This window comes from Perca fluviatilis, chromosome 12, assembly GCF_010015445.1.
Source record: "Perca fluviatilis chromosome 12, GENO_Pfluv_1.0, whole genome shotgun sequence".
NCBI classification, from domain to species: domain Eukaryota; kingdom Metazoa; phylum Chordata; class Actinopteri; order Perciformes; family Percidae; genus Perca; species Perca fluviatilis.
Genome location: NC_053123.1, coordinates 38,108,743 through 38,127,101, shown reverse-complemented (window position 1 = coordinate 38,127,101; position 18,359 = coordinate 38,108,743). Strand labels below are relative to the sequence as shown.

At 41.9% G+C, this 18,359-nt stretch overlaps 1 protein-coding gene across 1 annotated transcript; it reads right to left on the bottom strand.

Annotated features, from left to right (window-relative positions):
- Positions 1-1,689: 1,689 nt before the first annotated feature.
- Positions 1,690-16,626, bottom strand: LOC120569496. Its single transcript, XM_039817352.1, has 3 exons — positions 16,475-16,626; positions 3,920-4,312; positions 1,690-2,092 (listed from the first exon to the last, which is right to left on the bottom strand). Exons 1-3 carry the CDS (start codon positions 16,624-16,626, stop codon positions 1,798-1,800), a joined length of 840 nt encoding a protein of 279 aa, XP_039673286.1. The 3' UTR covers positions 1,690-1,797.
- Between the last annotated feature and the right edge of the window lie 1,733 nt (positions 16,627-18,359).

Genomic DNA, 18,359 nt, shown 5'->3' with positions numbered 1-18,359 from the left:
TAAATATGTGCCAGACGGTGCTGTAAGTAGCCTACAACATATCTGGGCTACAACCCAGCAACTACACTCTAAATCGTGATAAAGTGACGTCTGTCACACTCAGATGAAAGCTTTAATGTGAAGCTCAGATCTACTGGTGTGTGTGTGTGTGTGTGTGTGTGTGTGTGTGTGTGTGTGTGTGTGTGTGTGTGTGTGTGTGTGTGTGTGTGTGAAATATTTCACATTTGGAGAAAACTACAAACATAATCATCAGCACCAAACCTTGTGCAGAAAACGGCCCATTTAAAGGAAAAAGGCAAACAGCTGCATAAGAAATATATGTTAAATAAATATATAAATATATCTACCAAACATCTCACATTCACACACAAGAAACTCACGTACACAGTTGTCAACATATGCATGTTAAAAAGCTAAAAAGTGTAAAAAAAAAACAAAAAAAAAGGTTGTATGTATTGCACCATTTGGTACGAACATATAGAACAATAAGATGTAAACATCAGCACCAAACCTCATGCAGAAAACGGAGCATTTAAAGGAAAGAGGCAAACAGCTGCAGCCTCACAGCTGGATGTGACACACAGACACACACAGATCCTGTTACACCCTCACCCCCCTCACCCCCCTGCCACCCCCCTACGACCCCCCCACCTCGGGGACCCCCGGGAGGGGGGGGGAGACGGGGGAAACATGCAGCGACGACGGGAGTCACATAACTTCAGCACGGAGGAATTAAAAAACATTTAAATAGACTTTAATTCAAACACTTAAATTGTATATTTTTCCTGGACGGTCACACGAGTTTAATGTCTGCAGAAACGTTTAGTTTGTGCCTGTAAATCTGGAAGAAAACTATTTTCATTTATTAATAACAGCGTTTAAAGAGCTGAGCCGTTAAATTCCCGGTTTCATTCTTAAATAGCCTAAGAGACGCATGTTAAAATGAAGGCCTGAAGTGGATTCATACTAAAGAGCTGAAGGGACAATAAATCCCCAGATTTCGGTTTTAATGGCTGGTTAAAACCAGCTTCAAATAAACAAATAAACATGAAAAATAAAAAATCATATTTTAAATTAAATTAGGCACCTAATTCAACTTGAATTTGTCTCAAATTAAAAATAAACCAAACACGAGAGAACTCTGTTTTAAATATGAAATGTTTAATTGTCTGTTGTTGAGGCGCGCGACACACATTTGTGAAAGAAAAATAATGTCCATTTTAAAAAAGTGACGTCTTCAAAAAAAAAAAAACACCCAAATATTCACTTTATACTGAAATAAAATGAGAGAATCAGAAAGAGACCAAAGGTCTCGTGGACCCGCTTCAGATAACCACATGTTGGTGTGTTATTACGTCTGAAATGTTAATAATATTAAACATTATCAGGCTGAGAGAGCGTGAACGAGCCGCGCGCAGCCACAGCTCGGAAATAACGGTTTTCCTGCTTTGAGACTCCGACTCCCCGGGACTCCCCGGGTCTCTCCGGGTCTCTCCGGGTTCCGGAGAGACCCGGAGAGACCCGGTGGGTCCCGCTGGGTCCTGGCTTCATCACACAGCCCCGCCGGAGTTTCCACAACCCCCCCCCCCACTCCCTAAAACCTGCACAAAGTCCCGTTACAGAACTTTAAAGTCTCTTTTGTCGCGTCCCGGGCTGTCGGTTTGTTACGCCGTTGTTGTCACTTTACTTAAAGATTTGTGTTGCTTTTGTGAGCGCGGTGAGAGAGATGGAGGCTCCGGGGGGGTCCCGGCTCCATCACGCAGACACCCCACACCCTAAAACCTGCACAAAGTCCCGTTACAGAACTTTAAAGTGTCTCTTTTGTCGCGTCCCGGGGCCAGCCGGGAGGTCCCGGCCGGGCGGGGACAGCCAGCCGGGCGGGGACAGCAGAGTTTGCGGGACTGTGTGTGTCTGTTTGTGTGTTTGTGTGCGTGCTGTCTTACCGTGCTTCCTCCGGGGGTTGGCCTGTTTTCGCCTCTTGCAGCGGGGACCCTCCGCCATGATGTCCTGCTTCATTGATGCGTCGCTCCGGTCCGCATGGACGCCTCCTCGCGCTCCCGACGGCCACGCGCACAGTAAATCCACCACGGAGCTTCAGCACAAACACACAGATAAAGTCCGCTCAGTTAGAACCCGGTCCGGACCTCGTCCTGCTCACTTCAGGGCCTCGCGGCCACTTTGTTGGCTTGTTTGGAGAGCGTGCACCGAGCTGCGCACCCTCCGCCCCGCGCACCCGATCTGATCTCAACTCTGAGAGACACACAGAGGAGGAGACACACACACACACACACACACACACACACACACACACACACACACACACACACACACACACACACACACACAACACACAATACCCATATATATATATACAAACACACACACACACACACACACACACACACACACACACACACACACACACACATAATATATATATATACAAACACACACACACATACACACACACACACACACACAGACACACACACGCATTCACATACACACACACACACACACACATAGACACACACACACACATACACACACAGACACACACACATACATACACGCACAAACATATAAACGCACTCACACACACACACATACATACACACACACACATACACACACACACACACACACACACACACACACACACACAGACACACAGACACACACACATTATATATACAAACACACACCACACAGACACACACAGACACACAGACACACACATATAACATACACGCACAAACATATAAACGCACTCCACACACACACACACATACATACACACACACACACATACACACACACACACACACACACACACACACACACACACACACACACACACACACAGACACACACACACACACACATATATATACAAACACACACACACACACACACACAGACACACAGACACACACACATATATATACAAACACACACACACACAGACACACACGCTGCAACAAAACAACTGTGTGATATAAATAAATCTAATTTTTGAATGAAATTAGAAGTTGATTTGGAGTTTTTTCTGCAGTAAAACCCGTCAGACGGTTCAGCTGGGAGGACCATCGAAGACAAATATATCAGGAAACCTACCTATATTAATATAAATATATATAAATATAGAATATATAAATATATATAAATACAGATGTAAATATAGATGTAAATATAAGAGAGCTTATATAAGGAGATTGAGGCCGCAGTGTGTCATGTGTGCGCAGCTCGATGAAGCCAAGCCGACCCTGATGTCAGCCTCACGGCTTTCTCTAATATTTCGATCATGTTTGTGAAAATGCAGAAAATATCTTTAAGCTATTTGTCTTCAATCTTCCGGATGATTTTAAATCCGCTTTCATCTGAAATGTAAAATAATGTCCTGTAATTTTAACATATTTGTCTTTATTTTCAATTTTTTTTTTTATTCCGTTAAATGAACCGGCAGCTGCGTCAGCTGCTCCGCCGAGTCTGGAGGCTCTCTGAGCGGGAAGAGAGCCCTGCCCTCCCGGCCTCTGTCTCTCTGTCTTTCTGTCTGCCCTCTGTCTCTGTCTCTCTGTCTCTTTCTTTGTCTGCCTCTCTGTCTCTCTGCTCTCTCTGTCTTTCTGCCTCTCCGTCTCTCTGTCTCTCTCTCTGTCTTTCTGCCTCTCCGTCTCTCTGTCTCTCTCTCTGTCTTTCTGTCTTTCTGCCTCTCCGTCTCTCTGTCTCTCTGTCTCTCTGTCTCTCGGTCTCTCTGTCTCTCTGCTGCAGCTAAACAGCATCAGCAACACCTGGAGCGGGAGCGCGCGGCTCTCTCTACCTGGCAGGTGAGAGCAGAGAGCGCGCAGGTAGACAGAGGCGCGCAGGTATGAAGAGGTAAGCGGCGCTTTGATTGGCTCCTGGAAGCGAGGAAGAGACTCACCAGTCCGTGTGTCCTCGCGCTGAAGAAAAGGAAAAAGTGCTGCTGCAGCGCGTGCACCCCTCCCTGAAATATTCAAACAGATGTGGATGTTCTCGGCGTGTGTCCCCGGGTGTGTTCCACAGGTTTAACCCGGTTTGTCCCCGTGTTTTCCCCCGGTGTGTCCCGGTGTGTGTCCCCGGTGCTATGGCAGAGCGGTGGCCGGGAAAGGAGCGCTGTTTTCGGCTGCAGGTCGGGACTGATCCGGGTCTCTGCGCGGCTGTGTGACGCCTCCCTCGCGGAGCTGTCACCGGGTTTCTCTCTCTTTCTGCAACACAAACAGCTACCAGCACGCGCCACCTATCTTCCCGCGGAGGGATAACTGAGGAGTTTCCTCCTCTTCCTCCTCTTCCTCCTCTTCACAGCCGGTGATGCTCCGCGGAGCCTCGCGCCGCTCAGCTGGGAATCAGGTGGCGCCAAAGCTCCTGATTGGCTGCAGGTAGATTACCTGCACAGGTGAAGCCTCAGAGCAGCACGCGCTCTGCTTCTCTCTCATCACGGAGGAGAGGAAGCTGAGCATGCGCACACGGCTCTGTGATTGACAGGCGCAATGACCTCAGGTCAGATCTGAAAAAATACGAAATAATGTTGAAATATTTTTTTATAATATAAAATATTTATTTAAGGAAACGTAGTTTTTAAAAATAAAATTAATAATTAAATAATTAAAATGATCACAAAGTACAACAATACATTTGTTAATTAAAATAAATAATACAGAATGAAATAAAATGACCTTAAAATAATAAATTATATAAAAGTTATTCAGAAATTATTTACAAATAAAAAATAATAAAAAATTTATTTTAGGAAATTTTTTTTAGTAAGCAACAATTATTTAATAAATACCTGAAAATTTAAATTTTTTTCAATTAATACAATTTAAAATATATATATATTTTTAAACACATTAAAAATTATGAAAACAACTAAATAATAATAATACTTCTTCTAATGAATTTAATATAATCCATTAAAAAATATCTGATTTGAAATATATTGAATATTAATACAATATTAAAACATAAATAAGGTTCAGATTGTCTTTTCAAAATAAAGGTCTATGTGTCATGTTTAGGCTCAGGTTTCAAAATAAAGTTTACCTGCCGAGTCTGAAGGAAACAAGAGACACACACACACACATACACACACACACACACACACACACACACACACACACACACACACACACACACACACACACACACACACACACACACACACACAGACACACACACACACACACACACACACACACACACACACACACACACATACACACACAAGACACACACACACACACACACACACACAATACACACACAATACACACACACATACACACACACACACACACACACACAAACAAACACAGAGACACACACACACACACACACACACACACACACACACACACACACAGAGACACAGACACACACACACACACACACACACACACACACACACACACACACACACACACACACACACACACACACACACACACAGCCCCCCCCCCTGCAGGAGGATTAAGGACTCTTCTTCTCATCATCTACCTGGAGCTCTGTTCTCTTCTCTCAGGTAGAGACTAATCCTCTCCTCCAGCTGATCTCATTCAGCCCTTCAAAATAAAAGTCTCTCCCTCTGTTCTCAGGTAGAGACTAATCCTCTCCTCCAGCTAATCACATTCATCCCTTCACAATAAAAGTCTCTCTCTCTCTGTTCTCAGGTAGAGACTAATCCTCTCCTCCAGCTGATCTCATTCAGCCCTTCACAATAAAACTCTCTCTCTCTTCTCCAGCAGGACAAAGCCTCCCAGAACCCATCCTGGTCCTGGCTGATGAAGGACACATATCGCTGTGTTGAAAGCCCCCAGACTTCCTTTGGCTCATTGTGTGTTTCTCTGACTTTAGTTGGTGTTTCCATCCATGGAGCAGCAGTCAGGTACCAACCTGCCCCCATCAGGCTGGGAAACAGAGAGATCTTCTGGGCTAACGGTTGAAATGGCCGTTAACAATGTAAACTAATTGAGTTTTAATGAGCCTTAAACCCAGAGCACGTCAAATGTTCTCATGTAGTCTCGGTTCTCTGAGGAGTTTTAGTGCAGAAACACTTGAATGAAACAGAAATGTAGTTTAGTGTGTCTCCCTCTGCTTCGGTGACTTTATCTTTATCTATCAGCCATGGGGGGCTTACTGTACCTGCATCACAAAGCCTAAGTTAAGATGACTAAGAGATAGCCTGACCAGCATCATCCAGATGTTGGGTCTGGGAACTCCCCATTGGTCAGGGCTCAATCCGAGTGGCGGGACAAATGGTTGTCTTTCAAATTATTTTTGTTTACATTCAACATGACGGCCAGCGAGTGGGTGAAAACGACAAAATATGAATGGGTGAATTAAGGGTTTATTTCAACCAACCAAACCAGAGTGGTGATTGTTGGAACAGTGAAAAGATGAACCAAGACGGCTTTTGGTAGATTTATTTAGTTTCTTTGAATGAAGTGTGTTTTACCACGCTAAAAGTCCTGATTATTTACATGGAGTCTGGTGGAGATATGCTGGCTCTATACACGCTAAAAGTCCTGATTATTTACATGGAGTCTGGTGGAGATATGCTGGCTCTATACACGCTAAAAGTCCTGATTATTTACATGGAGTCTGGTGGAGATATGCTGGCTCTATACACGCTAAAAGTCCTGATTATTTACATGGAGTCTGGTGGAGATATGCTGGCTCTATACATGCTAAAAGTCCTGATTATTTACATGGAGTCTAGTGGAGATATGCTGGCTCTATACACGCTAAAAGTCCTGATTATTTACATGGAGTCTGGTGGAGATATGCTGGCTCTATACACGCTAAAAGTCCTGATTATTTACATGGAGTCTGGTGGAGATATGCTGGCCTCTATACATGCTAAAAGTCCTGATTATTTACATGGAGTCTGGTGGAGATATGCTGCGCTATACACGCTAAAAGTCCTGATTATTTACATGGAGTCTGGTGGAGATATGCTGGCTCTATACACGCTCTAAAAGTCCTGATTATTTACATGGAGTCTGGTGGAGATATGCTGGCTCTATACACGCTAAAAAGTCCTGATTATTTACATGGAGTCTGGTGGAGATATGCTGGCTCTATACATGCTAAAAGTCCTGATTATTTACATGGAGTCTGGTGGAGATATGCTGGCTCTATACACGCGTAAAAAGTCCTGATTATTTACATGGAGTCTGGTGGAGATATGCTGCTCTATACACTTAAAAGTCCTGATTATTTACATGGAGTCTGGTGGAGATATGCTGGCTCTATACAGCTGCTAAAAGTCCTGATTATTTACATGGAGTCGGGTGGAGATATGCTGCTCTATACACGCTTAAAAGTCCTGATTATTTACATGGAGTCTGGTGGAGATATGCTGCTCTTATACACGCTTAAAAGTCCTTGATTATTTACATGGAGTCTGGTGGAGATATGCTGGCTCTATACATGCTAAAAAGTCCTGATTATTTACATGGAGTCTGGTGGAGATATGCTGCTCTATACACGCTAAAAGTCCTGATTATTTACATGGAGTCTGGTGTAGTTTGGTGATGGTGATTTCGGGGCTGTTTCATGTTAAACTAAAAGGATCTTACTCTTTAACTAAAAGGTCTATCTCTGTAGGGATCCATCCCATAATGTTGTCAGACACTTAGAATAATAATGTGAGTCTGTCAGCAGCAACAACAGAACTTTTAGAGAAAGTCAACTTTAGGTGGATGAGCGTCCTTGTGTTGAACTATCAGAGTAAAAATGTACTTCCTGCTGTCAGATAAACACAGACTCGTTACCGTCGGTTACCGCTGCTCTCTGCTCGGCCTGAAACCTCCTAACCCTAAACCTGCAGGGAGACATGATCACACACACACAACACACACCACTACACACTAATACACACTAATACACACACAACACACACCACTACACACTAATACACACTAATACACACACAACACACACCACTACACACTAATACACACCACTACACACTAATACACACTAATACACACACAACACACACCACTACACACTAATACACACTAATACACACTAAACACACACAACACACACCACTACACACTAATACACAACATTAGACCCTACACACACACTAATACACAACATTAGACCCTACACACACACTAATACACAACATTAGACCCCTACACACACACTAATACACAACATTAGACCCTACACACACATAATAACATTAGACCCCTACACACACACACAATACACAACATTAGACCCTCACACACACACTAATACACAACATTAGGACCCTACCAAAATACCTAATACACAACATTAGACCCTACACACACACTAATACACAACATTAGACCCTACACACACACTAATACACAACATTAGACCCTACACACACACTAATACACAACATTAGACCCTACACACACACTAATACACAACATTAGACCCTACACACACACACTAATACACAACATTAGACCCTACACACACACTAATACACAACATTAGACCCCACACAAAATAATATACAATATTAGACCCTACACACACACTAATACACAAACATTAGACCCTACACACACACTAATACACAACATTAGGACCCCTACACACACACTAATACACAATATTAGGACCCTACACACACACTAATACACAACATTAGACCCTACACACACACTAATACACAACATTAGACCCTACACACACACATAATACACAACATTAGGACCCCCACACACACTAATACACAACATTAGACCCTACACACACACTAAGACACAACATTAGACCCTACACACACAACACAATACCATTAGACCCCACACACACACTAATACACAACATTAGACCCTACACACACACTAATAACACACAATATTAGACCCTACACACACACTAATACACAAACATTAGACCCTACACAACAATCTAATACACAACATTAGGACCCTACACACACACTAATACACACATAGGACTCCCTACACACACACTAATACACAATATTAGACCCCTACACACACACTACACACAATATTAGACCCTACACACACACTAATACACAACATTAGACCCTACACACACAACTAAGACACACACATTAGGACCCTACACACACACTAATACACAACATTAGACCCTACACACAACTAATACACAACATTAGACCCTACACACACAAACTAATACACAACATTAGACCCTACACACACACTAATACACAAATATTAGCCTACACACACACTAATACACAACATTAGCCTACACACACTAATACACAACATTAGACCCTACACAAAACACTAATACACAACATTAGGACCCTACACACACACTAATACACAAAATTAGACCCTACACACACACTAATACACAATATTAGACCCTACACACACACTAAGACACAACATTAGACCCCTACACACACACACTAATACACAACATTAGACCCTACACACACACTAATACACAACATTAGACCCTACACACACACTAATACACAACATTAGACCCTACACACACACTAATACACAACATTAGTCTACACACACACTAATACACAATATTAGACCCTACACACACACTAATACACAACATTAGACCCTACACACACACTAATACACAATATTAGACCCTACACACACACTAATACACAACATTAGGACCCCTACACACACACTACCTACAATACACAACATAGACCCTACACACACACTAATACACAACATTAGACCCTACACACACACTAATACACAACATTAGACCCTACACACACACTAATACACAATATTAGACCCTACACACACACTAATACACAACATTAGACCCTACACACACACTAATACACAACATTAGACCCTACACACACACTAATACACAACATTAGACCCTACACACACACACTAATACACAACATTAGACCCCTACACACACACTAATACACAACATTAGACCCTACACACACACTAATACACAACATTAGACCCTACACACACACTAATACACAACATTAGACCCTACACACACACACTAATACACAACATTAGACCATACACACACACTAATACACAACATTAGACCCTACACACACACTAATACACAATATTAGACCCTACACACACACTAATACACAACATTAGGACCCTACACACACAATACTAATACACAATATTAGACCCTACACACACACTAATACACAATATTAGACCCTACACACACACACTAATACACAACATTAGACCCCTACACACACACTAATACACAACATTAGGACCCTCAATACCAATACACAACATTAGGACCCTACACAAACCACTAATACACAACTATTAGCCTACACACACACTAATACACAACATTAGACCCTACACACACACTAATACACAATATTAGACCATACACACACACACTAATACACAACATTAGACCCTCCACACACACTAATACACAATATTAGACCCTACACACACACTAATACACAACATTAGACCATACACACACTAATACACAACATTAGACCCTACACACACACTAATACACAACATTAGACCATACACACACTAATACACAACATTAGACCCACACACACACTAATACACAACATTAGACCCTACACACACACTAATACACAATATTAGACCCTACACACACACTAATACACAAATTAGATACACACATAATACACAACATTAGACCCTACACACACACACTAATACACAACATTAGACCTACACACACACTAATACACAACATTAGACCCTCCACACACACACTAATACACAAATAGGACCCTACACACACACTAATACACAATATTAGACCCTACACACACACTAATACACAACATTAGACCCTACACACACACTAATACACAATATTAGACCCTACACACACACTAATACACAACATTAGACCCTACACACACACTAATACACAACATTAGACCCTACACACACACACTAATACACAATATTAGACCCTACACACACACTAATACACAATATTAGACCCTACACACACACTAATACACAACATTAGACCCTACACACACACTAATACACAACATTAGACCCTACACACACACTAATACACAACATTAGACCCTACACACACACTAATACACAACATTAGACCCTACACACACATACTAATACACAACATTAGACCCTCCACACATACTAATACACAATAGACCCTACACACACTAATACACAACATTAGACCCTACACACACACTAATACACAACATTAGACCCTACACACACACTAATACACAATATTAGACCCTACACACACACTAATACACAACATTAGACCCTACACACACACTAATACACAACATTAGACCCTACACACACACTAATACACAACATTAGACCCTACACACACACTAACACAACATTGTATTGATTTATTTTATTTATTTTGATTAGGACAATGCACATTAAACAACATTTCTGTTAATGCGCCAGTGTTAACCGGGGTGAATGTCCTGAACTGTTTGACCCATCCATCCCCCAACCAACCTCCTTATGCAGATAACTGAAAACATGTCTTATATTTTAGATTCTTCAAAGTAGCCACCCTTTGCTTTTTTGATAACTCTGCAAACCCTTGGTGTTCTCTCAATGAGCTTCATGAGGTAGTCACCTGAAATGGTTTTACCTTCACAGGTGTGCTTTGTCAGGGTTCATTAGTGGAAGTTTTTTCCCTTATTAATAAAAAAGCAAAGGGTGGCTACTTTGAAGAATCTAAAATATAAGACATGTTTTCAGTTATTTCACACTTTTTTGTTAAGTACATAATTCCATATGTGTTCATTCATAGTTTTGATGCCTTCAGTGAGAATCTACAATGTAAATAGTCATGAAAATAAAAAGGAAACGCATTGAATGAGAAGGTGTGTCCAAACTTTTGGCCTGTACTGTATGCTTCCCATTTCAATACATTAGTTTACATTTTCGTGCTGGCCACCACGAAATAAATTAGAAAAACGTCTGTGTGAACACAAATGAATAGATTAAATAATGTGACCTTTACACCAACTGCTTAAGTACAGTACGTTTAGATACTCGTAGTATCTTCATGGTCTGCTACTTTCTCAGAGGGAAACGCTGGCCTTGTCTCTGACAGCTGGAGTTCTGTTTCTTGGTCTGGAGATGAGTAGATGAATGCATATTGTTTGGTCACTTTGATAAGCTCAAAATGGGTTTGTGTAACGAGTCTGTTTGCTGAAGACATATAGGGCAGATATGTGGGCTGAATCAGAGTATTCTTACGAAGACAAAACCTGAATGTGGCACAGAGAAATAGGTTTTAATTTGTCCAAAAGGCAGACTGCAGACTTCTGTTCAGTCCCGGTGAGAAGGTGGAATGAAAGATTATTTTTTCAGTGACTTTTAAATAAGTGAAAGCCCCAGAGAGATCTCATGTTTCCTGAACACTTTGGAAACTGCTCTTTGCTGATAAGAAACAGTTTTGATATTTCTCGTTCTGCAGAATGAGTTCTTTTACTTTTGCTTCTTTAAGTTTATTTGGATGCTGAGACTTTTCTACTTTAACTTCAGTTATATTTAGATGTTGAGACTTTTCTACTTTAACTTCAGTTATATTTGGATGCTGAGACTTTTCTACTTTAACTTCAGTTATATTTAGATGTTGAGACTTTTCTACTTTAACTTCAGTTATATTTAGATGTTGAGACTTTTCTACTTTAACTTCAGTTATATTTAGATGTTGAGACTTTTCTACTTTAACTTCAGTTATATTTAGATGCTGAGACTTTTCTACTTTAACTTCAGTTATATTTGGATGCTGAGACTTTTCTACTTTAACTTCAGTTATATTTGGATGCTGAGACTTTTCTACTTTTAACTTCAGTTATATTTGATGCTGAGATTTCTATTTTAACTTCAGTTATATTTGATGCTGAGACTTTTCTACTTTAACTTCAGTTATATTAGATGCTGAGACTTTTCTACTTTAACTTCAGTTATATTTGGATGCTGAGACTTTTCTACTTTAACTTCAGTTATATTTAGATGCTGAGACTTTTCTACTTTAACTTCAGTTATATTTGGATGCTGAGACTTTTCTACTTTAACTTCAGTTATATTTAGATGCTGAGACTTTTCTACTTTAACTTCAGTTATATTTGGATGCTGAGACTTTTCTACTTTAACTTCAGTTATATTTGGATGCTGAGACTTTTCTACTTTAACTTCAGTTATATTTAGATGCTGAGACTTTTCTACTTTAACTTCAGTTATATTTGGATGCTGAGACTTTTCTACTTTAACTTCAGTTATATTTAGATGCTGAGACTTTTCTACTTTAACTTCAGTTATATTTAGATGCTGAGACTTTTCTACTTTAACTTCAGTTATATTTGGATGCTGAGACTTTTCTACTTTAACTTCAGTTATATTTTGAATGCCGATCTTCTACTGCACACGTGTCAAACTCAAGGTCCGTGGGCCAAATCCATTTTGGCCCATCTACTTTTTGTCACTTTTCACAACGTTTTTTTCCGAAATTTTGATGCTTTTTGCATTTGTTTCGACATTTTTGTCGACCAAACTGTAAATGAGAAGACTATATGAGACATGCAATAATTCAGTCAAAGATATTTGACTTTTCCCATGACATAAAAGCAATAAACTCTATGTTTGGCCCTTGATTTGACTCTCATTTTCTAGTGTGGCCCTTAGGGAAGTTGAGTTTGACACCCCTGTTCTACTGTAACACAGTATTTCTACTCTGTATTATCTTCTTCTTCCTCTGACCAATGAGAGGGCTGCCTGAGGCCAGGGGGGCGTGTCCCACGCTCACTTCCTGCTGACTGCTCCCACAGGAAGCTGAGTGTCTTTATCACAGCTCCGGGAGGTTAAATTTAGCTCCGCCCTGACAGCCTGTCACTCAGAGCGCTCGCCAGCGCCGGGACATTAGCGCTCTGCGAGACACGATTACAACCTGCACATGTCAGCGCACAACGTCCTCATCAGATACAGCGAGACGCTGAGGACAGACGTCTGTCAGGTCACTCAGAGACACACACTAGCTTAGCACGAGGGCTGCATGCTTTCATCATGAAACTGATGTGGATTTTACCCAGAGACACAGAGACACAGAGACACAGAGACACAGAGACACACAGAGACACAGAGACACAGAGACACAGAGACACACAGAGACACAGAGACACAGAGACACAGAGACACACAGACACAGAGACACACAGAACACAGAGACACAGAGACACACAGAGACACAGAGACACAGACAGACACAGAGACACAGAGACACAGAGACACACAGACACAGAGACACACAGACACAGAGACACACAGACACAGAGAGACAAGAGACACAGAGACACAGAGACACAGAGACACAGAGACACAGAGACACAGAGACACAGAGACACAGAGACAGAGACAGAGACACAGAGACACAGAGACACAGAGACACAGAGAGACAGAGACACAGAACAGAGACACAGAGACACAGAGACACAGAGACACAGAGACAGAGACACAGAGACACACAGAGACACAGAGACACACACACACACACAGAGACAGAGAGACAGAGACACACACAGACACATAGACACACACACACACACACACACACACACACACACACAACACACAAGCACAACACACACACACACACACACACACACACACACACACACACACACAGAGACAGAGAGACAGAGACACACACAGACACACACACACACACACACACACAGACACACAGAGACACACAGACACACACACAGACACACAGACACACACACACAGACACACACACACACACACAGACACACACACAGACACACACACACACACACATACACACATCTATCTATCTATCTATCTATCTATCTATCTATCTATCTATCTATCTATCTATCTATCTGTCTGTCTATGTCTGTCTGTCTGTATATCTGTCTGTCTGTCTCTCTGTCTGTCTGTCTGTCTGTCTGTCTCTGTATATCTGTCTGTCTGTCTGTCTGTCTCTCTGTCTGTCTCTCTCTGTCTGTCTGTCTGTCTGTCTGTCTGTCTGTCTGTCTGTATATCTGTCTGTCTGTCTCTCTCTCTGTCTGTCTGTCTGTCTGTCTGTCTGTCTGTCTGTCTCTCTGTATATCTGTCTGTCTGTCTGTCTCTCTGTCTGTCTCTCTCTGTCTGTCTGTGTCTGTCTGTCTGTCTGTCTGTCTGTCTCTCTCTCTGTCTGTCTGTCTGTCTGTCTGTCTGTCTGTCTCTCTGTATATCTGTCTGTCTGTCTGTCTCTCTGTCTGTCTCTGTCTGTCTGTCTGTCTCCTCTCTGTCTGTCTGTCTCTCTGTCTCTGTCTGTCTCTCTCTCTGTCTGTCTGTGTGAAGTATGAAGAGCTGTGTGAGACTGGGGCTGCTTTAGTTTCTTCCTCCTACGCTCAGATTAAAACATGACGAGAGGACCTTCTTCTTCTTCTCCTCTATCTCCTGCAGTAACTTCCTCCAGCTCCACGCAGCTCTCTCCGTTTTTCCTTCTTCTTCTTCTTCTGTTATTCTCCATCCGTCCTGACGCCTGACAGCTTAGCCCCCACACAGGACGTCCTCTTTGTCTCCGTCAGACTCTTTTCATGCCTCTATGTGGGAGTTATAGAGACAGAAGCCCTGCAGGCTGCACACACACTCTGCTATCTCTACATCTCATATCTCCTGTCATATCTACACACACTCTGCTATCTCTACATCACATATCTCCTGTCATATCTACACACACTCTGCTATCTCTGCATCTCATATCTCCTGTCATATCTACACACACTCTGCTATCTCTACATCTCATATCTCCTGTCACATCTACACACACTCTGCTATCTCTACATCTCATATCTCCTGTCATATCTACACACACTCTGCTATCTCTACATCTCATATCTCCTGTCATATCTACACACACTCTGCTATCTCTACATCACATATCTCCTGTCAACTCATACTCATTCTCTGTCCATCTCCTCTTCCATCCATATCCTCTGTCCATCCATATCTCCATCCATCTCCATATCTCCTGTCCATTCTCTACATCCATATCTCCACTGTCCATCTCTATCTCTATATCCATATCTCCTATCCATCTCTATCCATTCTCCTTCCTCCTATCTACATCCATTCTCCTGTCCTTTTTTCTTCCACATATCTCCTATCCATCTGTCCATATCTCTATCCATTCTCCATATCTCCTGTCCATCCATCTCCTTCTATCTATCCATATCTCCTGTCCATCTATATCTATCTCCTGTCTTCTCCATATCTCCTATCCTCCTTATCCATCTCTCTTCTATTCTATCTCCTGTCCATCTCTATCTCTCCATATCTCCTGTCCATCTCCATCCATATCCATCTCTATCTCTGTCCATCTCTGTCCATATCTCCTGTCCATCTCCTTCCATATCTGTCCATCCATATCTCCTGTCCATCTCTACTTCCTATATCTCCTGTCCACCTCTATCCATATCTCCTGTCCATCCTTATCTCCATCCTTCTCCATATCTCCTGTCCATCCATATCCTCTTTCCTGTCCATCTCCACCTCTCTCCATCCTTCTCTCTTCTATCTCCTGTCCATCTCTATCCATATCTCCTGTCCATCTCCATCTCTCTCCATCTCTGTCTCATTCTGTCCATATCCATCCATCTGTCCTCTGTCTGTCTATCTCCATTCTACTTCCATCTCCTGTCCATCTCTATCTCTTATCCATATCTCCTGTCCATCTCTCTCTCCATCCTCCTGTCCATCTCCCATTCCCTTTCCTTCCATATCATCCTTCTCCTCCTTATCTCCTTCCATATCTCTTCCACTCTCTTTCTCCTATCCATCTTTCCTTCTCTTCCTTCTCTCTCCATCTCTCTATCTCCTTGTCCTTTCTGTTCCATGCTCTCCTTCTCATCCTTATCTCTTCTATCTCTGTCATCTCTTCTACATCACATATCTCCTGTCACATCTCTATCTATACATCACATATCTCCTGTCACATCTCTATCTCTACATCACATATCTCCTGTCACATCTCTATCTCTACATCACATATCTCCTGTCACATCTCTATCTCTACATCACATATCTCCTGTCATATCTCTATCTCTGCATCACATATCTCCTGTCACATCTCTATCTCTACATCACATATCTCCTGTCACATCTCTATCTCTATCACATATCTCTCTGTCTCTATCTCTACATCCATATCTTGTCCATCTCTATCTGTCTCCTGTCTCTCTACATCACATATCTCCTGTCCTCTCTATCTCTGTCCATTTCCATCTCTATCATCACATATCCCTGTCATTCTATCTGCATCACATATCTTCTGTCTTGCATCCTATCTCCTATCATCTCTTCATATCTCCTATCACATCTCTATCTACATCTTCTGTCATCTCTATCTCTACATCACATATCTCCTGTCACATCTCTATCTCTGCATCACATATCTCCTCATTTCCTTCATCTCCTGTCATCTGTCTCTGTCTCATCTCTCTCTCCTGTCTCTCTATCTCTACATCACATATCTCCTGTCACATCTCCACATGAGTCCAATGTAACTGAGTACATCATCCGTACTCATTCAGTTCCACATGTTGAGGTACTTGTGCTACTTGGTCTTTTCTTTTCATGTCCTTTCTACTTCTATATATTTAACAATGTTGGACTTCTGTGTTTATAACATCTGATGTTTGATTCTAAAGTAAACTAGTAATGATATATAACGGACTACAAGTCAGCTGACATGATGAGACCATTAAACTCAGTGTGTGTGTGTGTGTCTGTGTGTCTCAGTGTGTGTGTGTGTTTGTTGTGTGTGTTTGTGTGTGTTCTTGTGTGTGCTGTGTGTCTCAGTTGTGTGTGTGTTTGTGTGTGTGGTGTGTGTGTGTGTGTCTGTGTGTGTGTCTGTGTCTCAGTTTGTGTGTGTGTGTGTGTGTGTGTGTGTGTGTTTGTCTCAGTGTGTGTGTGTGTGTGTGTGTGTTGTGGTCTGTGGTCTCAGTGTTGTGTGTGTGTTTGTGTGTGTGTTTGTGTGTGTCTCTGTGTGTGTGTCTGTGTGTCTCAGTGTGTGTGTGTGTTGTGTTTTTGTGTGTCTTGTGTGTTGTTCTCTGTGTGTGTTGTGTGTTTGTGTGTGTCTCTGTGTGTGTGTCTGTGTGTCTCAGTGTGTGTGTGTGTTTGTGTGTGTGTTTGTGTGTGTCTCTGTGTGTGTGTCTGTGTCTCAGTGTTGTTTTTTTTGTGTGTGTGTTTGTGTGTGTGTGTGTGGTGTGTGTGTCTCATGTGTGTGTGTGTGTTGTGTGTGTGTTGTTTGTGTGTGTGTGTGTGTGTGTG

Excerpts from the sequence above, each read along its gene's own strand:
- LOC120569496 (XM_039817352.1), bottom strand. The coding sequence starts at position 16,626 with ATGGATAGAGATGGACAGGAGATAGAAGAGAGAAGGATGGAGAGAGGT. Across the intron at positions 4,313-16,474 it reads GTGGACAGGAGATATAGGAA|AGGAGGAAGAGGAGGAAGAG; the intron begins GTAGAGATGGAC and ends CCGGCTGTGAAG. Across the intron at positions 2,093-3,919 it reads GCGCGAGGACACACGGACTG|CTCCGTGGTGGATTTACTGT; the intron begins GTGAGTCTCTTC and ends TTTGTGCTGAAG.